This window comes from Scophthalmus maximus, chromosome 22 (genome assembly GCF_022379125.1).
Source record: "Scophthalmus maximus strain ysfricsl-2021 chromosome 22, ASM2237912v1, whole genome shotgun sequence".
Taxonomy (NCBI): Eukaryota; Metazoa; Chordata; class Actinopteri; order Pleuronectiformes; family Scophthalmidae; genus Scophthalmus; species Scophthalmus maximus.
Window position 1 is genome coordinate 7,487,522 of NC_061536.1, and position 15,419 is coordinate 7,502,940.

Below are 15,419 nucleotides of genomic sequence, written 5' to 3' on the forward strand. Positions count from 1 at the left end.
CACAGTTCCTCCTCCTCCAAACTCCTCTGGCCTGCTCCCAGACCACAGAAAGAATGAAAAATTACACAAGGCCCAGAAAGTCATAAAAGCCTCTTAGGGAGCGCAAGAGGAGGTCCCATTTCCTCTTCCATCTAAAGACGGTGGTCTACAAACTCACAGTTAGTAACTTACTCTCACTGTCTGTTTGCCTGTTTCAAAGAAAGTAACATCGTTTCTTTTTCAGCCTCCTTCACTAAACTGAGTGGTTCTGCCTCCAAGTTTTAATCACATGCTTCAGGGCTGCAGAGCTGGAGCTGTAAGCCCACACTGTAGTTGTTCTCTGCTGGTGCCAGAGGAGAACAGAGGAGGCTCAGATTTCTTGGCTTGATATTACTCTGGCTTTCCACTGTTGCCTTCAAGCTCTGTAGGAAATGCAGGAAATATGACAATGATATGCTAAGCCATTGCAGCACAAAACACTGTGAGATCTGACTACTTTGAAGGGGCAAAATGACCTAACTGTTCTATTAATTTTTAATATGACACAACAAAAGTGTAGTTGAATTGACATGCCTCTGATGCATCTGATGAAACAAACAACAGACCCCCTTTTCAAGCATAAACAGACATTGCATACTCGACAATATATTCCAAAAATAACAATAATAAAATTACAGTGTGTAGAAATTGATGTCAGTTTAAACAATAAAGTGCATAAAAAAGGAAATGTTATACTGAAGACATGATTTATTGTGACTGAGCTTTAATAACCAAGCAGGCTGTTCACAAAAACAATAAAAGTATTAAACTTTAAAATTAAAAAAAAATATTAAACTAAAATTACAAAAACTCCTACGATAAAGCAAACTATTTCTCAAACTATCATTCAGCTATGTAGGATGCAGTCAGTGGTAGGTAACGGGCTGAAACTATATACATACAGTAACCTATATATGGCTAGAACGTCTTATAAATTCTGGCGTGTTGGCTAGAAGCTGGGGAAAACCAGGCGTCCTCGAATGCACCGTTTGACTGACAATCCCGCAGTCTAATCCAGAGAGTGCGGGCTGAGGAGGATGCAGAGCAGCGGCGCTAAGTGTCGAAGGGACCTCGGCGCAAAGTTCCTCGTGTGGCTGTGATTGACAAAACCCCCGCTCACATTCAGCTCGTCCCGCGCCCCGAGTCCGCGTCCGAACCCGAAACCGTCCGGGGTGGATCGGCCACAGACTTCCTCCAGGAGAGCCGGACCTCGCAGACGTTACGTCGGGACAATGGAATCCCACGTCATGCCGGACAGCATCCGCCCTCAGCGGCTGCAGCCAGGTATCGGATTCGGCTCGGGGCCGACCGGGACGCTCCGCTCCTCTCTGCGGCCCGGGGTCACGGTGCCCATCGCGCCGCTGCTGCCCTCGCCGGCCTCGCTGGCCGCGTCCTGCGGGCCCCCGCCGCCGCCGCCGCCGCTGCAGCTGCACAGCCTGTACGGCGGCATCGGAGCCGCGCTGGGGCCGGGGGCGGCCGGCCACTGCAACCCGGGGAACCCGGCGGTGCTGAAGGAGGCGGTGGAGGCGGTGGTCCGCAGCTTCGCCAAGCACACGCAGGGCTACGGCAGAGGTAAGGAGGGCTTCCCTCCCCCCCCCCCCCCCAGTGACTCGCGGTAACGTCTCAGTTCGTACCCGGGGAGGGGGAGTTGGAGCAGAGAGACACTTTCGGCTGCGCCATTTGTTTGGAACTGGATTAGTGACGCAAAGAACATGCGCTACATTCCTGCGGTCGGTTACACAGCGTCAAATGTCCACTCCATCCTTCAGCACGGGACTTGATCCTGGGTTCATCATGTAGTTGATGATCATTTTCACCTCATGTTGTAACACCACGATGTTTTCTCTTGAGATATTTACACAACCTTTGCTTCATACACTTCGTTACAGGATTGAGTACCACAGCTGTGGGGTCTTAACAATAAACTATTAGACCTGTGCTATTGAATTAATCTCGCCTCACATTGTACAATACTGGTCTTTTACTGTAAACTCATGATACATATTCTTACAATTACAATAAGATGCACAACAAGAAAGTTGTCAGCAGTAAATACCTTTGTAAAACCAGGTTATAAGCTTTTTTTTTTAGTTGAGAATAAAACAGTTTATCCATTTCCGATATGAATACTTTAAATTCAATCCAAACCATACATCACAGTAAGTGGTACCAGATGGATGTAGTTCTCTGACCATGACGAGAACCGTAAAGGCTTTAATTTCAAATTTTGAATTGAATTTGTTTGTTCATTGTGTGATGATGATTCACCCGGTGATCATAGTTTACTTATAAACATATCTATTTTTATAACGTGTTATTCATCAGTGCAGCAGGTTGGCAGGATGTATGCTTAAAACTAACTATTAGACCAAAAGCTGCAATAATGTTGTCAGCCGGAGCTAATACAAGTGTTCCTGTCTTGTGCTAATAGGATTTATTTCCAAAAGATTGTCCCTCTGTGCTCTGACTAACAGACCTTCTTTACTCGCTCTATCCCATTTAGGCTACTTAACACCCTCAACATTGGCAGCACCATAAAGACTGTCGAATGGCTTTATTCTGGCCTTAAGGTTGCCCCAGTTTTGTGATAGACTTAATTTCAATGTCGTTCCGAGAGACAATTTGTTGTATTGCACAACATTTTTTATTTTGATAATTTCAAACAGACCAGATAAACAAACTAACAATGAAGATCACCTGCAGCAGCCGTCATTAACACTGTCACCTTTCAAGCAGACAATTAAAATGACATAACTGTACACTAGGAAGTCACTTTCCCCCCCATTCCCTTTAGTCCACATGGGAAGGAAAGGGGGATGTTAGGTAAATTATCGTAATGATCACCAAAAGAGAAAAACCCACATCTTTCATATTTTGGATTTTGGTAACAATAAATGAACCCATTTACATTGGTTTGTCTTCATTTATTGTTTTCATATATTTATCAGTATATACATTCATCATTTTCAATAAAAACCACGTGGCAGTCGACTTGTACTTCTCCCTGCAATGCATTTTGACAGATACTGTATGTGTATTCTTTACATCCAAAAGTACATCATTGGCGAAAACAGTTCTGGCAAGCTCCCTTGATTGCGCACAATTCTGCGCACATTGTTTATGCGCTCAACAGTGTGTAAGCAGGATGTTTCTGGTGCATTAGTCATCTAAGTCACGTGTAAGTGCTAATTTGTGGGTCTGAGCCTGGAGCAGCACAATTGTCACTGTGTAATATATCATCTTCTTACTATCTTCAGCTATTTCCTGACTCTTTGTCCCTTGACACTTACGAAAATAACAACATCTGAATTTAGCCTGCTGGGTTTATCTTGGGTAGCCTCTGTTGTAAGGAAACTATCTACATATACATCCAGTGCCAGCTCAAGTTCACTTTTGGAAAGATACATATGATAAACAATGCAATTTTTTAATAGAGCACATTTTGGATTCATGTCATTTGTTGTGAAAGTACTGTAACACCACAACTCTTACAAGCGCACAAAGTCATTCCTTTATATTTGGCTTACAACGAGAGAAACATTTTACAGTGAGCATTTCATCTTCACACAGAAAGAGCAATGGCTCATTTGGGTTGCAGTGTAGGGATTTACTTTATATATCAGATTAAGGGACAGGTGTTCTGCAGGGGCTTCTATTTCTATGTTCGTTAAAGCTGTGGCCCTAAAAAACAACTCCTACTGATCAGGCTGCAGACCGGGTGTGTGAGGGAGATACAGTCTGTCTGTGTCCGTATCGAACAGCGAGAGCTCAGCGTGAACGAGCTGAGAGCTAACAGAAGTGAAAGAGACCTGGTTAAATGTTGGCTGCGCTCACATTTTCTCCGCAGACCCAAACCCAAAATGATTATTTTACGGCTCAGTTGCAAAATCTGACGGCTTCACTTTGTTGTTGTTTATCCGTGGAGGACAAGAATGTAACTCTCGCTCATGAGAACAAGGCCCGAGGGCGTGTTTCTTTAAGCAGGCAGCTCCTCCGAGGTGAAGCAGAATTTCCTCTAGGCAGCCACATAAATATTTTCAGGAAAATCCCCTGGCATCCTTGAAGTGACCTTCCCCCCACACTATCCATCTTTCTGTTTGGAGAGGATGTTGCAGAGCACAGCCAGGGACTAAAATGCAAACTGAGCAGAAAAAAAGCATTCGATTTCTTGGCACTGCAAATACATCCTTTATGTAAATGAGATAAAGGATATAAGAGACGGTTGACATATCACAGTGTGACAGTATATTTACATCTGTTCCCCTTCTAGTAAACGTGGTGGAGGCTCTACAGGAGTTCTGGCAGATGAAGCTGACCAGAGGGGCTGACCTGCGCAACGGAGCTCTAGTTGTTTATGAAATGGTCCCATCCAACAGCCCACCGTACGTTTGTTATGTTAGTCTTCCGGGAGGCAGCTGCTTCGGGAGTTTCCAGGTACAGTATCTGCATTGTTTTCATTCACTTCAAGTGGCATTTCACAGGCTTCCAGAGACGAGTGCACATTGTCGCTATCTTGACTCCATGTATAAAAACACTGGTCTTCAGCCTCTTGAATGTACAGTACATCTTTATATCTGATCGTGTCTGACCGCTAATGCGTGTTTTCTTCCATGTTTTGACAGTTCTGTCCCACAAAGGCAGAGGCGAGACGCAGCGCTGCCAAGATTGCCCTCATGAACTCTGTTTTCAACGAGCATCCCTCTCGCCGCATCACAGACGACTTCATAGAGAAGAGCGTGAGCGAGGCTCTGGCCTCCTTCAATGTAAGTTATGATAAATATCTGTGTGTTTAAGTCTAAGTACATTTGACTCCTACAAAACACACAGATACCTACAAGAGCACACTGATTTGTGAAATCCAGTAGTTGCTTTACAAACATTCACGATTCCGTTACAATGAAGTAAAATGAAAGTGACTTCCCCATACAGACGGACTTCTCACAATGTGGCTCCTATTAGGTTTTATTCAAAACAGAAGCAGCACATCGCTCAAGGAAGAAAACTTATTTACAGAAAATAGAATATTTGAAAGCAAAATATTGAGAATCTCACGGAAACTTCAGCTGTTTTCAGACATGAACTCCGGAAAACGTACGGACCAATTTTCCGTGAATTTTCTGGTGTCCAATTTGCCACAACAGACAACAGGAGATTGATCCAAGTGAGACACGTCCACACAGCTGGAAAATGTCCGTAACATTCAGGCGATGGGTGGGAAGAAAAAGCACACTCACTCGCCATGAAGCTTCCTGAGATTTTTCCTGGAGTATTCTATCACATGGGCTCACTCTGACATTTTCCGGAAAAATTTTACCAGGGGGCTGGCAGGGAAAGATCCCGGAAAATGTCCAGACCAATGTTTGCAGACATTGGCGTGCTCGCATACAGGCCCTCTGGAAAACCTCAGGAAATTGTCTGGACTCTAGTGCATGTCTGAAAGCAGCTTTACTTAAAAGATGATCTGTGGTGTAAACAAAGTATTTTGGTCACAGTGTTACTTACATGAAGTGAATCTTTGAGTCTTGTAGATTGCATTTTCTCGCTCATGAAACATTTGATTTCTTTTTTTATATTGAAAAAAAAATCTGCATTTCTGTAGATCAGAACAAAAGTGTGAAACCATTGGACCGGCACTTCTCCATAGCGCTAGTACTGGTCAAAGACACTGCAGGGTACCTTAAAGATAACAATGTGCCAAAAAAAAGTATATGAGATAGGTATTGTAGTTGTCCTCCTTAGTGTCTGAGGCTGTAAGAATCCAAGTATATAAGCCATATATACTATATGAGTCAAGTAACACAGGGTATGGTCATTAACTGCGTGTTGACGTTCACAGGGAAACAGAGAAGAGGCCGACAACCCCAACACAGGAATTGGCGCATTCCGCTTCATGCTCGAGTCCAACAAAGGAAAATCCATGCTGGAGTTTCAGGTGCATAAAGATGTAGGAATGTCTGTGTCGTGTTAAGAGGCATTTTCCGGTCCTCAGACACACCAACGCAGCTCATGGACCTTCAGTGGTTACATACATGTAGTTATAGCTCACGTGTGATCTGACCTAGAACATCCTAACTAACTGGAATTTAGGAGAGTGAAGGCAGCATGTGTGGTTTGAAAAACTGAATTACTAAATATTGCTTGTTGTGAAGAGAGTTTGGTGTCATGTGTCTGCTGGTCTCGGCCTGTGCTCTTGTGTCTGCAGGAGCTGATGACTGTGTTTCAGCTGTTGCACTGGAATGGAAGCCTGAAAGCCATGAGAGAGAGACAATGTTCCCGACAGGTACTGTACTTCATTCAAGCACTTTCCACAGATGGGTTCAATTATCCAAGTACAGTGGTGGTTTTCAGTGAAATAATTATATGAGAGGACTCTCTGTACATAACAGGACTGTTCCAGACAGATCCGATTTTTTTTCTTCCTTTGCCTCTCACCATGTGAAAAGTGGCAAGCTAAAATTAAGGAGAGCAGAGAGGAAGCTCTTTATAAAGTCTAACATACCTCAAAGATGGATTATTGTTTGTTACGCTTTATTCATTTGTGGGCATGAAGAAGTAGAAGAAACATGGTTTAAAGTATTACTTTTATTTACCTTAGAGTTTATCCTTTAGGTTGGCCATCTGACCACATCATAGACACATTCAAATGGGAGATATTATGATATATATATTCTTTACCTGAAATGTACACAATATAAACTGCAGCTGCTACGGCTGAAGATGTACAGGATCCTGAGTTGAATGTTTAATTCAAGAATAACGCTTGACACTTGTCAAACGCTGAGCTTTTGGACTCTTCTGTGTTGCCGAACTTTGCAGGAGGTGCTGGCTCACTATTCCCACCGGGCTCTGGATGACGACATGCGCACTCAGATGGCAGCCGACTGGGTGAACCGAGAACAGAGCGTGGCGGCAACTGTCGCGCAGGAGCTGGCCTCCACGGAGCGAGAACTGGAGGACGCCAGGCTGGCGGGCAGAGAACTGCGGTTTTACAAGGAGAAGAAAGACATCCTGATGATAGCTGTGGGTCAGCTCAGTGCAGCCAACACTGCCACCCTGCCATCACACTAAACCCAGCATGTGGAAAATGTGCTTTTCACACAGGATTCCTGGTAACAGTATTGAACATTTCATAAAGATAAAGATGAGTTCTTTCATTTTTTTATTCTTTGTATCTTGCGTTTTGTCATGAGGATCCAGGTAATCGGCCCTTGATTTTACAGTATGCACATCCGTCCATAAAACAAACACTTTCCGCTATAGCTGTTACCTCTTTGTGCCTAGTGATTACAGGAAAACCGAGCTTTTGTTCCAACCTGTAAATGAGCTCGGAGAACCATCTTACTGGGGAGTATATGTTTTTTTTCTTTTTCAATATTTTAGACTGTAACAAACAAAACCTGCCTTTTCCTTCAATGAATGTACAGGTCATGAGTTAATATGACCTTACAAACCAAACACATATTTTAAGGCAGATCAGTGTGTTTCTGTTGTTGTGTTGTTGTGCTCATTCACAGTACTCAGTTGTCAAGTGGTAAAGTGGTAAAAAAAATTACTTGTGGTAAAAAATAGCACAAAAAAAAGTACAAACCAGAATCGAGACTTTCTCTAACAATCTTTAAACCCTGATAGGGAGCACCTTGTGTCCACTCATAAACAGAGAATTTCTTAAACAGCAATGAAGGAGATAAAAGATCCCGTATAATTATCCTGCCTGTTGTAATGGTAATGTAATGGAAGTACACGACAGTTCCAGCTAGCATTGAAAAATACTTGAGCAGGGGACTGATCGCTCTGACAGCAGCTCAGGTTTTTGAAAAATCAGATGGCAAACAATCACTTTGTTCTTAAAGGCTTGTGACAACGGTGTCCATTGTCTGCATGGTGACCATGACACGAGCTGAATGTATATTTTCAGTGTGCTCGCAGCTACAGGACCCGCAAAGTGACGCTGTTTAGACCATAGAATTACTCTTGTGATAGAGGTTGTGTTTGTCATGTGCTTCATCTGGAGATGAAAAAAAAGCTTGTGAGGGTCTCAGCAAAAACAATAAGTTGGTGAAGGCCCGAAAAAACACGCACGGTATCATTAGTTACAATGAAGTATGGCTTTTTTAACAAGATGAATCACCATGTGTGAGTCATGTGTGACTGATTGTCATCAATACAAAACAGTACCAGCGCTTGTGGTTTATGTTTTTGAAGATATTGGAGGCAGAGTTTGGTTCTTAGCAGTGCCGATGTACGTCCATGTGCTAAAAAAACAAATCGTCAAGTCGCACTTATCCCCTTTCAAATACTTTATGTGGAAGGACCTTATTTCTTTTATACTGGCAATGTGATAACCCTTTATTTCCCGGTATAACATATCTAAAAATGTATTTTGTTACATTATATGAATGAATGCATTTCAAAGAGTCGCCTTTTAAAGACCCCATGAAAAGGAAGTGTGAGTTTAATTGAAAATGTTTGGCCCTGGTTGAAAAGGTAATGTGGGCAGCGAGTTATGCAAGGTAAACAGTGGGAGGGCTCGTGCTTCTGCTCAGCGTTGGATTGTCGACAGCAGAAACTGATTACACTTAATTTAGGGAGACTGCAAATAAAAATCAAAAGAAGCAGGAATGTAGTGTGATTAAAGCCAGATCAGTTTCAATATTCTTTTGCTGTGTTTCTCCCTGGGATCATTGTGCCTTTAAGAAATTGGTAGCATGCGATGGTTAGACTCATTAAGTTTAATTTAATGGGGTCTTTAAAAGATAGTGCTACTCCTGTAAGTCTTTTGTCTTGCATGTAAAGGTGATGTTACATTACATGCTATATTCATTTAGCATGCAGATTACATGCTATATTACTGTTACAATACTTTAATATGTTGTTATGAAGGATTTATTAAATCTTACTATCTTTGGTATACATTTATAACCATTATATATTGTTGGTTTGGTACTCAGCTCGCAAAAAGTGTGTGCAGCACCAGTAAAAAAAAAATGTTTCTGAAGAATTTTGTCCTCTTGGCAAAGACCCTGCAGTGCCCTTCGGAAATGATCAAATGGACAGTTGAACTGATATAATGCAAACGTTGACCTCACAGTTCTGCAGCTTGAATTCAGCCTTGTCAATCTCCCATTTTTCTTTTCACTTTACATTACGAACGAAACCGCTCCAAGAATCTCAACCAGAGATTCTTGGGGCGTGAACTGATGAACCGATTTCAAGTCCGATTTCAGAACATACTGTAATACTGGTGCGCTCCTGCAACAGCCGAAATGTATGTAATGAGAAAAACTCAATGAGTGTTTAAATGAGCTGGGTACAGAAATGAGGCTGGAGATCTTGAATTATGTGTTTTTGCATTTTTCCTCTAATTAAGATGATTATTATGTGTGTAATTTCTGACTACAAGCCAACAATCTCAGAGCTCCGTTTTTATTACAAATGTCTTTGACCTTTCTTTGTGATCATTATCAATGAAGGCCTTTTTAATACAGTATATTTTTTGCTATCCATTTTTTAAAAACAAACGGGCTTTTCATCCTTTGGCTTTAATGCATGATATGTTGATTATGTTCTGTTTTTCTATGTTTCATATTCGATACAGTTTTGTTTTTCAAGTGTTTTTCTGAAGACCTGTATTGTATGTATTTTCTATGAACATTTTGTATTTCATGTTTATACTTCTATTAGATTTATATGATGTAATAAATTGGCTGATACAAATGTTTATTGATTTGTCATGTCACCTGTTATGCTGCTTAGTAGAAGAAGTAATCCTTTATAATCAGGATGAAGTAAATAGATAACGACTGGTTATGGTTTAATGGGAGGAAGTGGAATCCATGGTAGTTTATAGATCCCTTTTAGACATTTTAGACATATGACTACACATTAATTCAAAATCTCTTTTAAAGAATGAAGTGGTCAAAAGAATAAAATATAACAATCTGCTATTACCACATATGTATTGTATTGGGAGCTGGCAGCTAAAGCAGAATCTAGATATCAGAATCAATATTTAACTTCTCCTCCTCAATCACTCAAATGGTGATCATGCCAAATATTGATTTGATTTAGTTTTTTGGAACAGTATTTTTTATCCTCATTTTATTTTTATTTTATTTTATTTCATTTCATTTCATTTCATTTTGTTTTGTTTTGAATTGATTTAGTCAGTCTCCACTACGCAGTGTCCTGACCTTACTTCAATGTGTGCTTAGCACCAAAATATGTCATTTAATTACATTTAATTTACTTTAGTCTCCGATATACAGCCTCCTCCCTTTGCTCGTGGGACTTGTATAAGGTCAAATGTGTTTCCAAATAAATATATATTTTAAATAAATATATATATTTTCCCCACTTCCGTCTCCGCTACGCAGCGCAGGAAGAGGCGGGGCTTCAGGTTAGGACGCTCGCCCTCCGTTGTTCATTCAACATGGCAGCGGGACCAATTTCAGAAAGAAACCAAGGTAACTCTCACTTTAATACACATTTCAGACTTTTACTTCGGGGCGTGAGTGAATCTACTGGAGGGGCGCACTTCGGAGCTCCTCGCCCCGGTTTGTTCGGCGCCGTCGTCCGCCTGGTTAGCGAACAGTTTGTGCTCAACAACCCCCTCGATCACATGGGAAGTGTCCGGTCGTCGTTAGCTTGGTTCGCCGCTAACTGAACCGTTCAAGAACACTTCTTCTCTTCCCACTCGTCTCACCCGCGAGCTGTAGAAGAAGCGAGACGAGGCGCTGGTTTTTTTTTATTATTGATCTGTTAAATGCGGCGCTCTTCGTCGCCAGCACGTTATAAGCAGAGCTAAGTTGTGGTGCCTAGCTGTTAGCTTATCAAGCTAACTAGTTCACAGAAGAACCCGTTTTTAAGGCGACTTCATACTCTCAAATGTGATAAGTTGTCTCATCATGAACTTTTATTAAACAATTGTTCTTACAATCAAACAGCTTGTGTCGTAAGTGCACGGTAAAGCTTTTTGAAGGGTATAATTTTAACAATAACAGCTTTTAATCTCATTAACAGTTGTGGTTACAGTGGTAAAATAATAAGTGATTACAGTATTCTGGTTGCATGTTGCAAATACATCTGTATAGAAAAGACGGAAGAATCATCACTGACAGTCAATAATAGTATGAATTAGCGTTCATGGCGGGAATTAGATATGGAACTTATTGTCACAATCAGAATCATATATTTAAACCATGTCCTGGATATTTGTACATAACTTACAAGCCACTAACCAGACATGATGAATTTCCATTTGCATCTGGACCTTATTTCGAATACATGTAAAAATTTGTTGAAGTCAGGACATCTAAGATACTTCCCATAACAAGTAAATGTTGCATTTTTCTTCCAGACGCCACCGTGTATGTCGGTGGCTTGGATGAGAAAGTATCAGAGCCGTTACTATGGGAGCTTTTCCTGCAGGCTGGTCCTGTGGTCAACACACACATGCCGAAAGACAGGGTCACTGGCCAACATCAGGGTGAGTATTGGCTAACACGATGTAAACCATTGACGACTAAAATACACCTCATTTATTTTTTTGTAATTTGTGTATGGAGCTGTAGAGCTGAAATTTTTCTTCCTCCTCAGGCTACGGCTTTGTGGAGTTCCTCAGCGAAGAGGATGCTGACTATGCCATCAAAATCATGAATATGATAAAGCTCTATGGCAAACCAATTAGAGTTAATAAGGCCTCGGCACACAACAAAAACTTGGACGTGGGAGCGAACATCTTCATCGGTAACCTCGACCCGGAGATCGACGAGAAACTGCTCTACGACACGTTCAGTGCCTTCGGCGTGATCCTCCAGACGCCGAAGATCATGCGAGACCCAGACACCGGCAACTCCAAGGGTTACGCCTTCATCAATTTCGCCAGCTTCGACGCATCCGACGCCGCCATCGAGGCCATGAACGGCCAGTACCTCTGCAACAGGCCCATCACGGTGTCGTACGCCTTCAAAAAGGATTCTAAAGGAGAGCGACACGGCTCGGCCGCGGAGCGACTCCTCGCCGCACAGAACCCTCTCTCCCAGGCAGACAGGCCTCACCAGCTGTTTGCAGATGCACCCCCGCCGCCGAGCGCTCCGACACCGGTCCTGACCGCTATGGGAGCTGGCATGCCCATGCCAGGTAAGATATGGCTACACAGGGTAGATTATAGAGGGGTTCCCTTTGGCTCCCTCCTTTTCAGTTGTACTTTAACTGGATATTATGCGTAACGTGGAACATTTTTTATTATTCTGTGGGTGAAAAAGATCATCAACCGATGATGCCATGTCACATTCCAATAAGGTTGTTGCTGCACTCTCAACCAGTTCGATGTGAAAATGTTTTATATATAACAAAAGTTAAAATTTTGCTGCAACTCTGTCTCTACCTCGGCGCAAAGACACAACTAGGTGGTCTCGCCTTGCATCTTAAATTTTGTTGTTTATTTACTTTGTTTAGTTTAGTTTCTTTGTGCTGTCATCAGAGTTGTTGGTATGTTTCTCTTGGTCAAAGGTTACAGATCAGGTAGTTGAAGGTGGTGAGTGTAAATATGGCCATGTTGATTGGAACAAACAGCTTCACTTTGTGCACTGGTGGAAATATGAAATAATACCTTAATTTGTGTCTACCACTTGTTTCTGATCAGGCATGCCACCTCCCGGTGCGTTCCCTCCAGTTCCTCCTCCGGGATCGATGCCTCCACAAATGCCCCCGTCCATGGCCATGCCTCCAAACGCAGGGGGACCAGGCCAGGGTGGTGGAGGTGGACCTCCACACGGACCACCACCCTTCCCTCCCTCCAACATGCATCCAGGTAACGGCTCGTCAACGCTAAAAACATGTTTCTGCTGTGGCTGCAAGTGGAAACGGTGTATTGTCAAAGTTCTCACTCCAGAAGTAGAGATTTGTGTCCTCAAAATTTCTGTAACGGATGTTCTGAGAGTACTCAAAACTGGGGCAAGAGAAAGAGATAACGGGGGTGAACTGTTTTAGAGGTTTAAGACACTGACACTGATGCTGTAAGCTGTCTGAAATAAAAGGCAAGAAATTCTGAAAATATCCCCGACAAAGAAATAATGATTACATGGGATTATGTGTGTTTACATTATCTGGCAAACAATGACAGTGTGAACCTGAAGGACATTGAATATCAGAAATCAACCACACATTAAATTTTTTCTCTGACACAGGTATGCCTCAGATGTCAATGCATCCTCCTGCTCCTCCTGGCATGGTGCCTCCACCTCCTGCTCCTCCAGGATCAAATCAGCCTCGGGCACCGCTGCCCCCCGGCATGCCTCCTCCCCCACCTATGGGCATGCCACACAGGGCACCATACCATCCCATGGGTGAGTACTGGGACCTTTTGTCGTTAAATAAATCTCTTAAGCTCACGGACAGTGCCCTCTGCTATTTGAAGGGGGAACAAATCCTGAAGTTTTATAATTCTGTGCAGCATTTGTACGAGAAACGAAGGTCAATAACCATATCTGCATTTTGCAGCAAAACAAATTTTATGATTTGTGGTATTGACACATACCCAGGTTGCCATGGCTACATTGACAAATTAGCTACTGTGGTAATGCCTATTGATGCACCAAATTCTGTTGCATGGCCTTTGAAAACTGCTGAAAAGAAGTTGCCGTTGACAATCAGGAGAGATCGTCATTTGTTATTGCACGTTATTAAGGCGTCCTTACACACTCTAGCACTCGATCTGCTTGATCTGCATCGAATATTGGTTTGGAGCTTTGTGGAAAATTACTGTATATAATGTGTTTACTTTGATTTGTCAGAGTTTAAAGCAGTGAGCTGAATTAAGTGTACATTTTGATTACAGTTCATAATATGATTGTGATGGAGAATGTGCCACTGCACAAGCCGCTGTTTGAGTGAGGAGAAAACATTAATTTTAAAAATGATTTAATCTAGTTTGTTAGATCTGATGGGAATTTATCATAAATGAAATAAAACTGTCTTATTCACCATAACCACTGCATACACATAATGCCGCTAGTGCGTATAATATTTATCATGGCTACATTTGACTGTTCTGTGAGCATGTAATCAAATGTGAAAGTTTTCTTTAACAGTGGACCCCTCTTTGTCTCTCCCAGGTCCACCTGTGCCTCCAGGTATGAGGGGGCCTCCTCCCATGCCCCCACCCGGCTACGGAGCCGGTCCTCCTCGTCCACCTCCGTTTGGCTTCCAGAGAGGACCTCTGATGCCACCGAGGCCCCCTGGTGTCCCACCACGCGTTCCCATGAGAGCACCAATGCCACCGTAATCCACCTCAGGCGGCAGAAACGGGTTGTCATCTTGCTTTTGTTTTATTCTTTATTTTTTACATCTTAAGACTTCCTCAATTTGGTAATTGTGAGAATAATTTAACACCTGTTTGTATTTGTTTTGGTCACTGTACAGATGAAAGACCTTTTTGATGAATAAAGTTTTTAGAACAATTTTTGAATTTGACTTTTCTCACCATTCAATTCAATAGAACTTTATTTTTTTTTCTGTAGGACAACACGGAAAGGTGCCCCAAAAAATTTAAGGTACAAAGAAATGTAAAAATTTCTGTGTCTTTGCGTGTATGACGAAGCAGAAATTTAATAGTCTAACAGCGTGTGCGGGTCTTTCTCTGTAGGTCCATGTTCAAAATAGCAGGTTATATTCTCAGAGACGTATGTGTGCTGTTTATATAGTAAACTGTATATATATTGCTCAAACAGTATGTTCACTTGGTGGGTGGACTGGGTTTCCAAGTAAATGATTTTGTTGGTTTGTCAGCAGTGCACAGCAACACAAGGTTTACTCCGATTTACAGTCAGAACCCTACAGAACATAAAACAGTTAAGTGCTTCACCTTGATCAGATACAACACAAAGGTTTTTTCTAATTGATGTGTAATATGGAATACAACGTGATGATATATTTTAACATGACACTAAAATGAGCTATGATAGGTGTTCTCAGTATGTGAAGTTTATATTTAAGCTGTATGAGTAACAATATCCATGTATTTGTACACTAATCGTATTTCTGCACTTCACTACTGGCTTTCAGGACGAGGGCCAGCTTTTGGTTCCATTATTTATGACGTCACTCCCTCAAAATAACATGACATGGCACATATATACAGTATATATTTTTTAATAGTTTCTTAATATCCATTCTCACACAATCCCAATAAAACCTTCAGATTACAACCAAAGTTTGAAGAAACAAGTGCTCTTCAGACTTATTTTGATCATAAGCATTAATAGTGAATTTGAAATATTCATCAACCTTGTGGCATCCTCAAAATTCCGTCTCTCCTGCACGTCTGCACTGTTCCGTGTTATGTTCACGTCCATAATGTATTCGAAAAGTACAGGTGATGACATCACTCCCGTGTCGAGAAA

At 42.0% G+C, this 15,419-nt stretch overlaps 2 protein-coding genes across 2 annotated transcripts; both read left to right on the plus strand.

The window, feature by feature from the left end:
- The first annotated feature begins 1,018 nt into the window (after positions 1 to 1,018).
- On the plus strand, positions 1,019 to 9,736 carry lix1l (limb and CNS expressed 1 like). Its single transcript, XM_035620988.2, has 6 exons — positions 1,019 to 1,590; positions 4,289 to 4,452; positions 4,641 to 4,781; positions 5,855 to 5,950; positions 6,221 to 6,298; positions 6,835 to 9,736. The coding sequence occupies exons 1-6, from the start codon at positions 1,251 to 1,253 to the stop codon at positions 7,084 to 7,086; spliced, it is 1,071 nt and encodes a 356-aa protein (XP_035476881.1). The 5' UTR covers positions 1,019 to 1,250; the 3' UTR covers positions 7,087 to 9,736.
- Positions 9,737 to 10,386: 650 nt separating this feature from the next.
- On the plus strand, positions 10,387 to 14,477 carry sf3b4 (splicing factor 3b, subunit 4). The gene is made up of 6 exons (XM_035620655.2): positions 10,387 to 10,481; positions 11,375 to 11,503; positions 11,614 to 12,156; positions 12,662 to 12,829; positions 13,206 to 13,364; positions 14,133 to 14,477. Exons 1-6 carry the CDS (start codon positions 10,448 to 10,450, stop codon positions 14,300 to 14,302), a joined length of 1,203 nt encoding a protein of 400 aa, XP_035476548.2. The 5' UTR covers positions 10,387 to 10,447; the 3' UTR covers positions 14,303 to 14,477.
- The last annotated feature ends 942 nt before the right edge of the window (positions 14,478 to 15,419 follow it).

Bases quoted from the DNA above. Each gene is read 5' to 3' on its own strand.
- lix1l (XM_035620988.2), top strand. From the start codon at position 1,251: ATGGAATCCCACGTCATGCCGGACAGCATCCGCCCTCAGCGGCTGCAG. The intron at 4,453-4,640 runs GTACAGTATCTG...ATGTTTTGACAG, and splicing joins GCTGCTTCGGGAGTTTCCAG to TTCTGTCCCACAAAGGCAGA. The intron at 6,299-6,834 runs GTACTGTACTTC...CGAACTTTGCAG, and splicing joins AGAGACAATGTTCCCGACAG to GAGGTGCTGGCTCACTATTC.
- sf3b4 (XM_035620655.2), top strand. From the start codon at position 10,448: ATGGCAGCGGGACCAATTTCAGAAAGAAACCAAG. The intron at 10,482-11,374 runs GTAACTCTCACT...TTTTTCTTCCAG, and splicing joins AATTTCAGAAAGAAACCAAG to ACGCCACCGTGTATGTCGGT. The intron at 11,504-11,613 runs GTGAGTATTGGC...CTTCCTCCTCAG, and splicing joins GGTCACTGGCCAACATCAGG to GCTACGGCTTTGTGGAGTTC.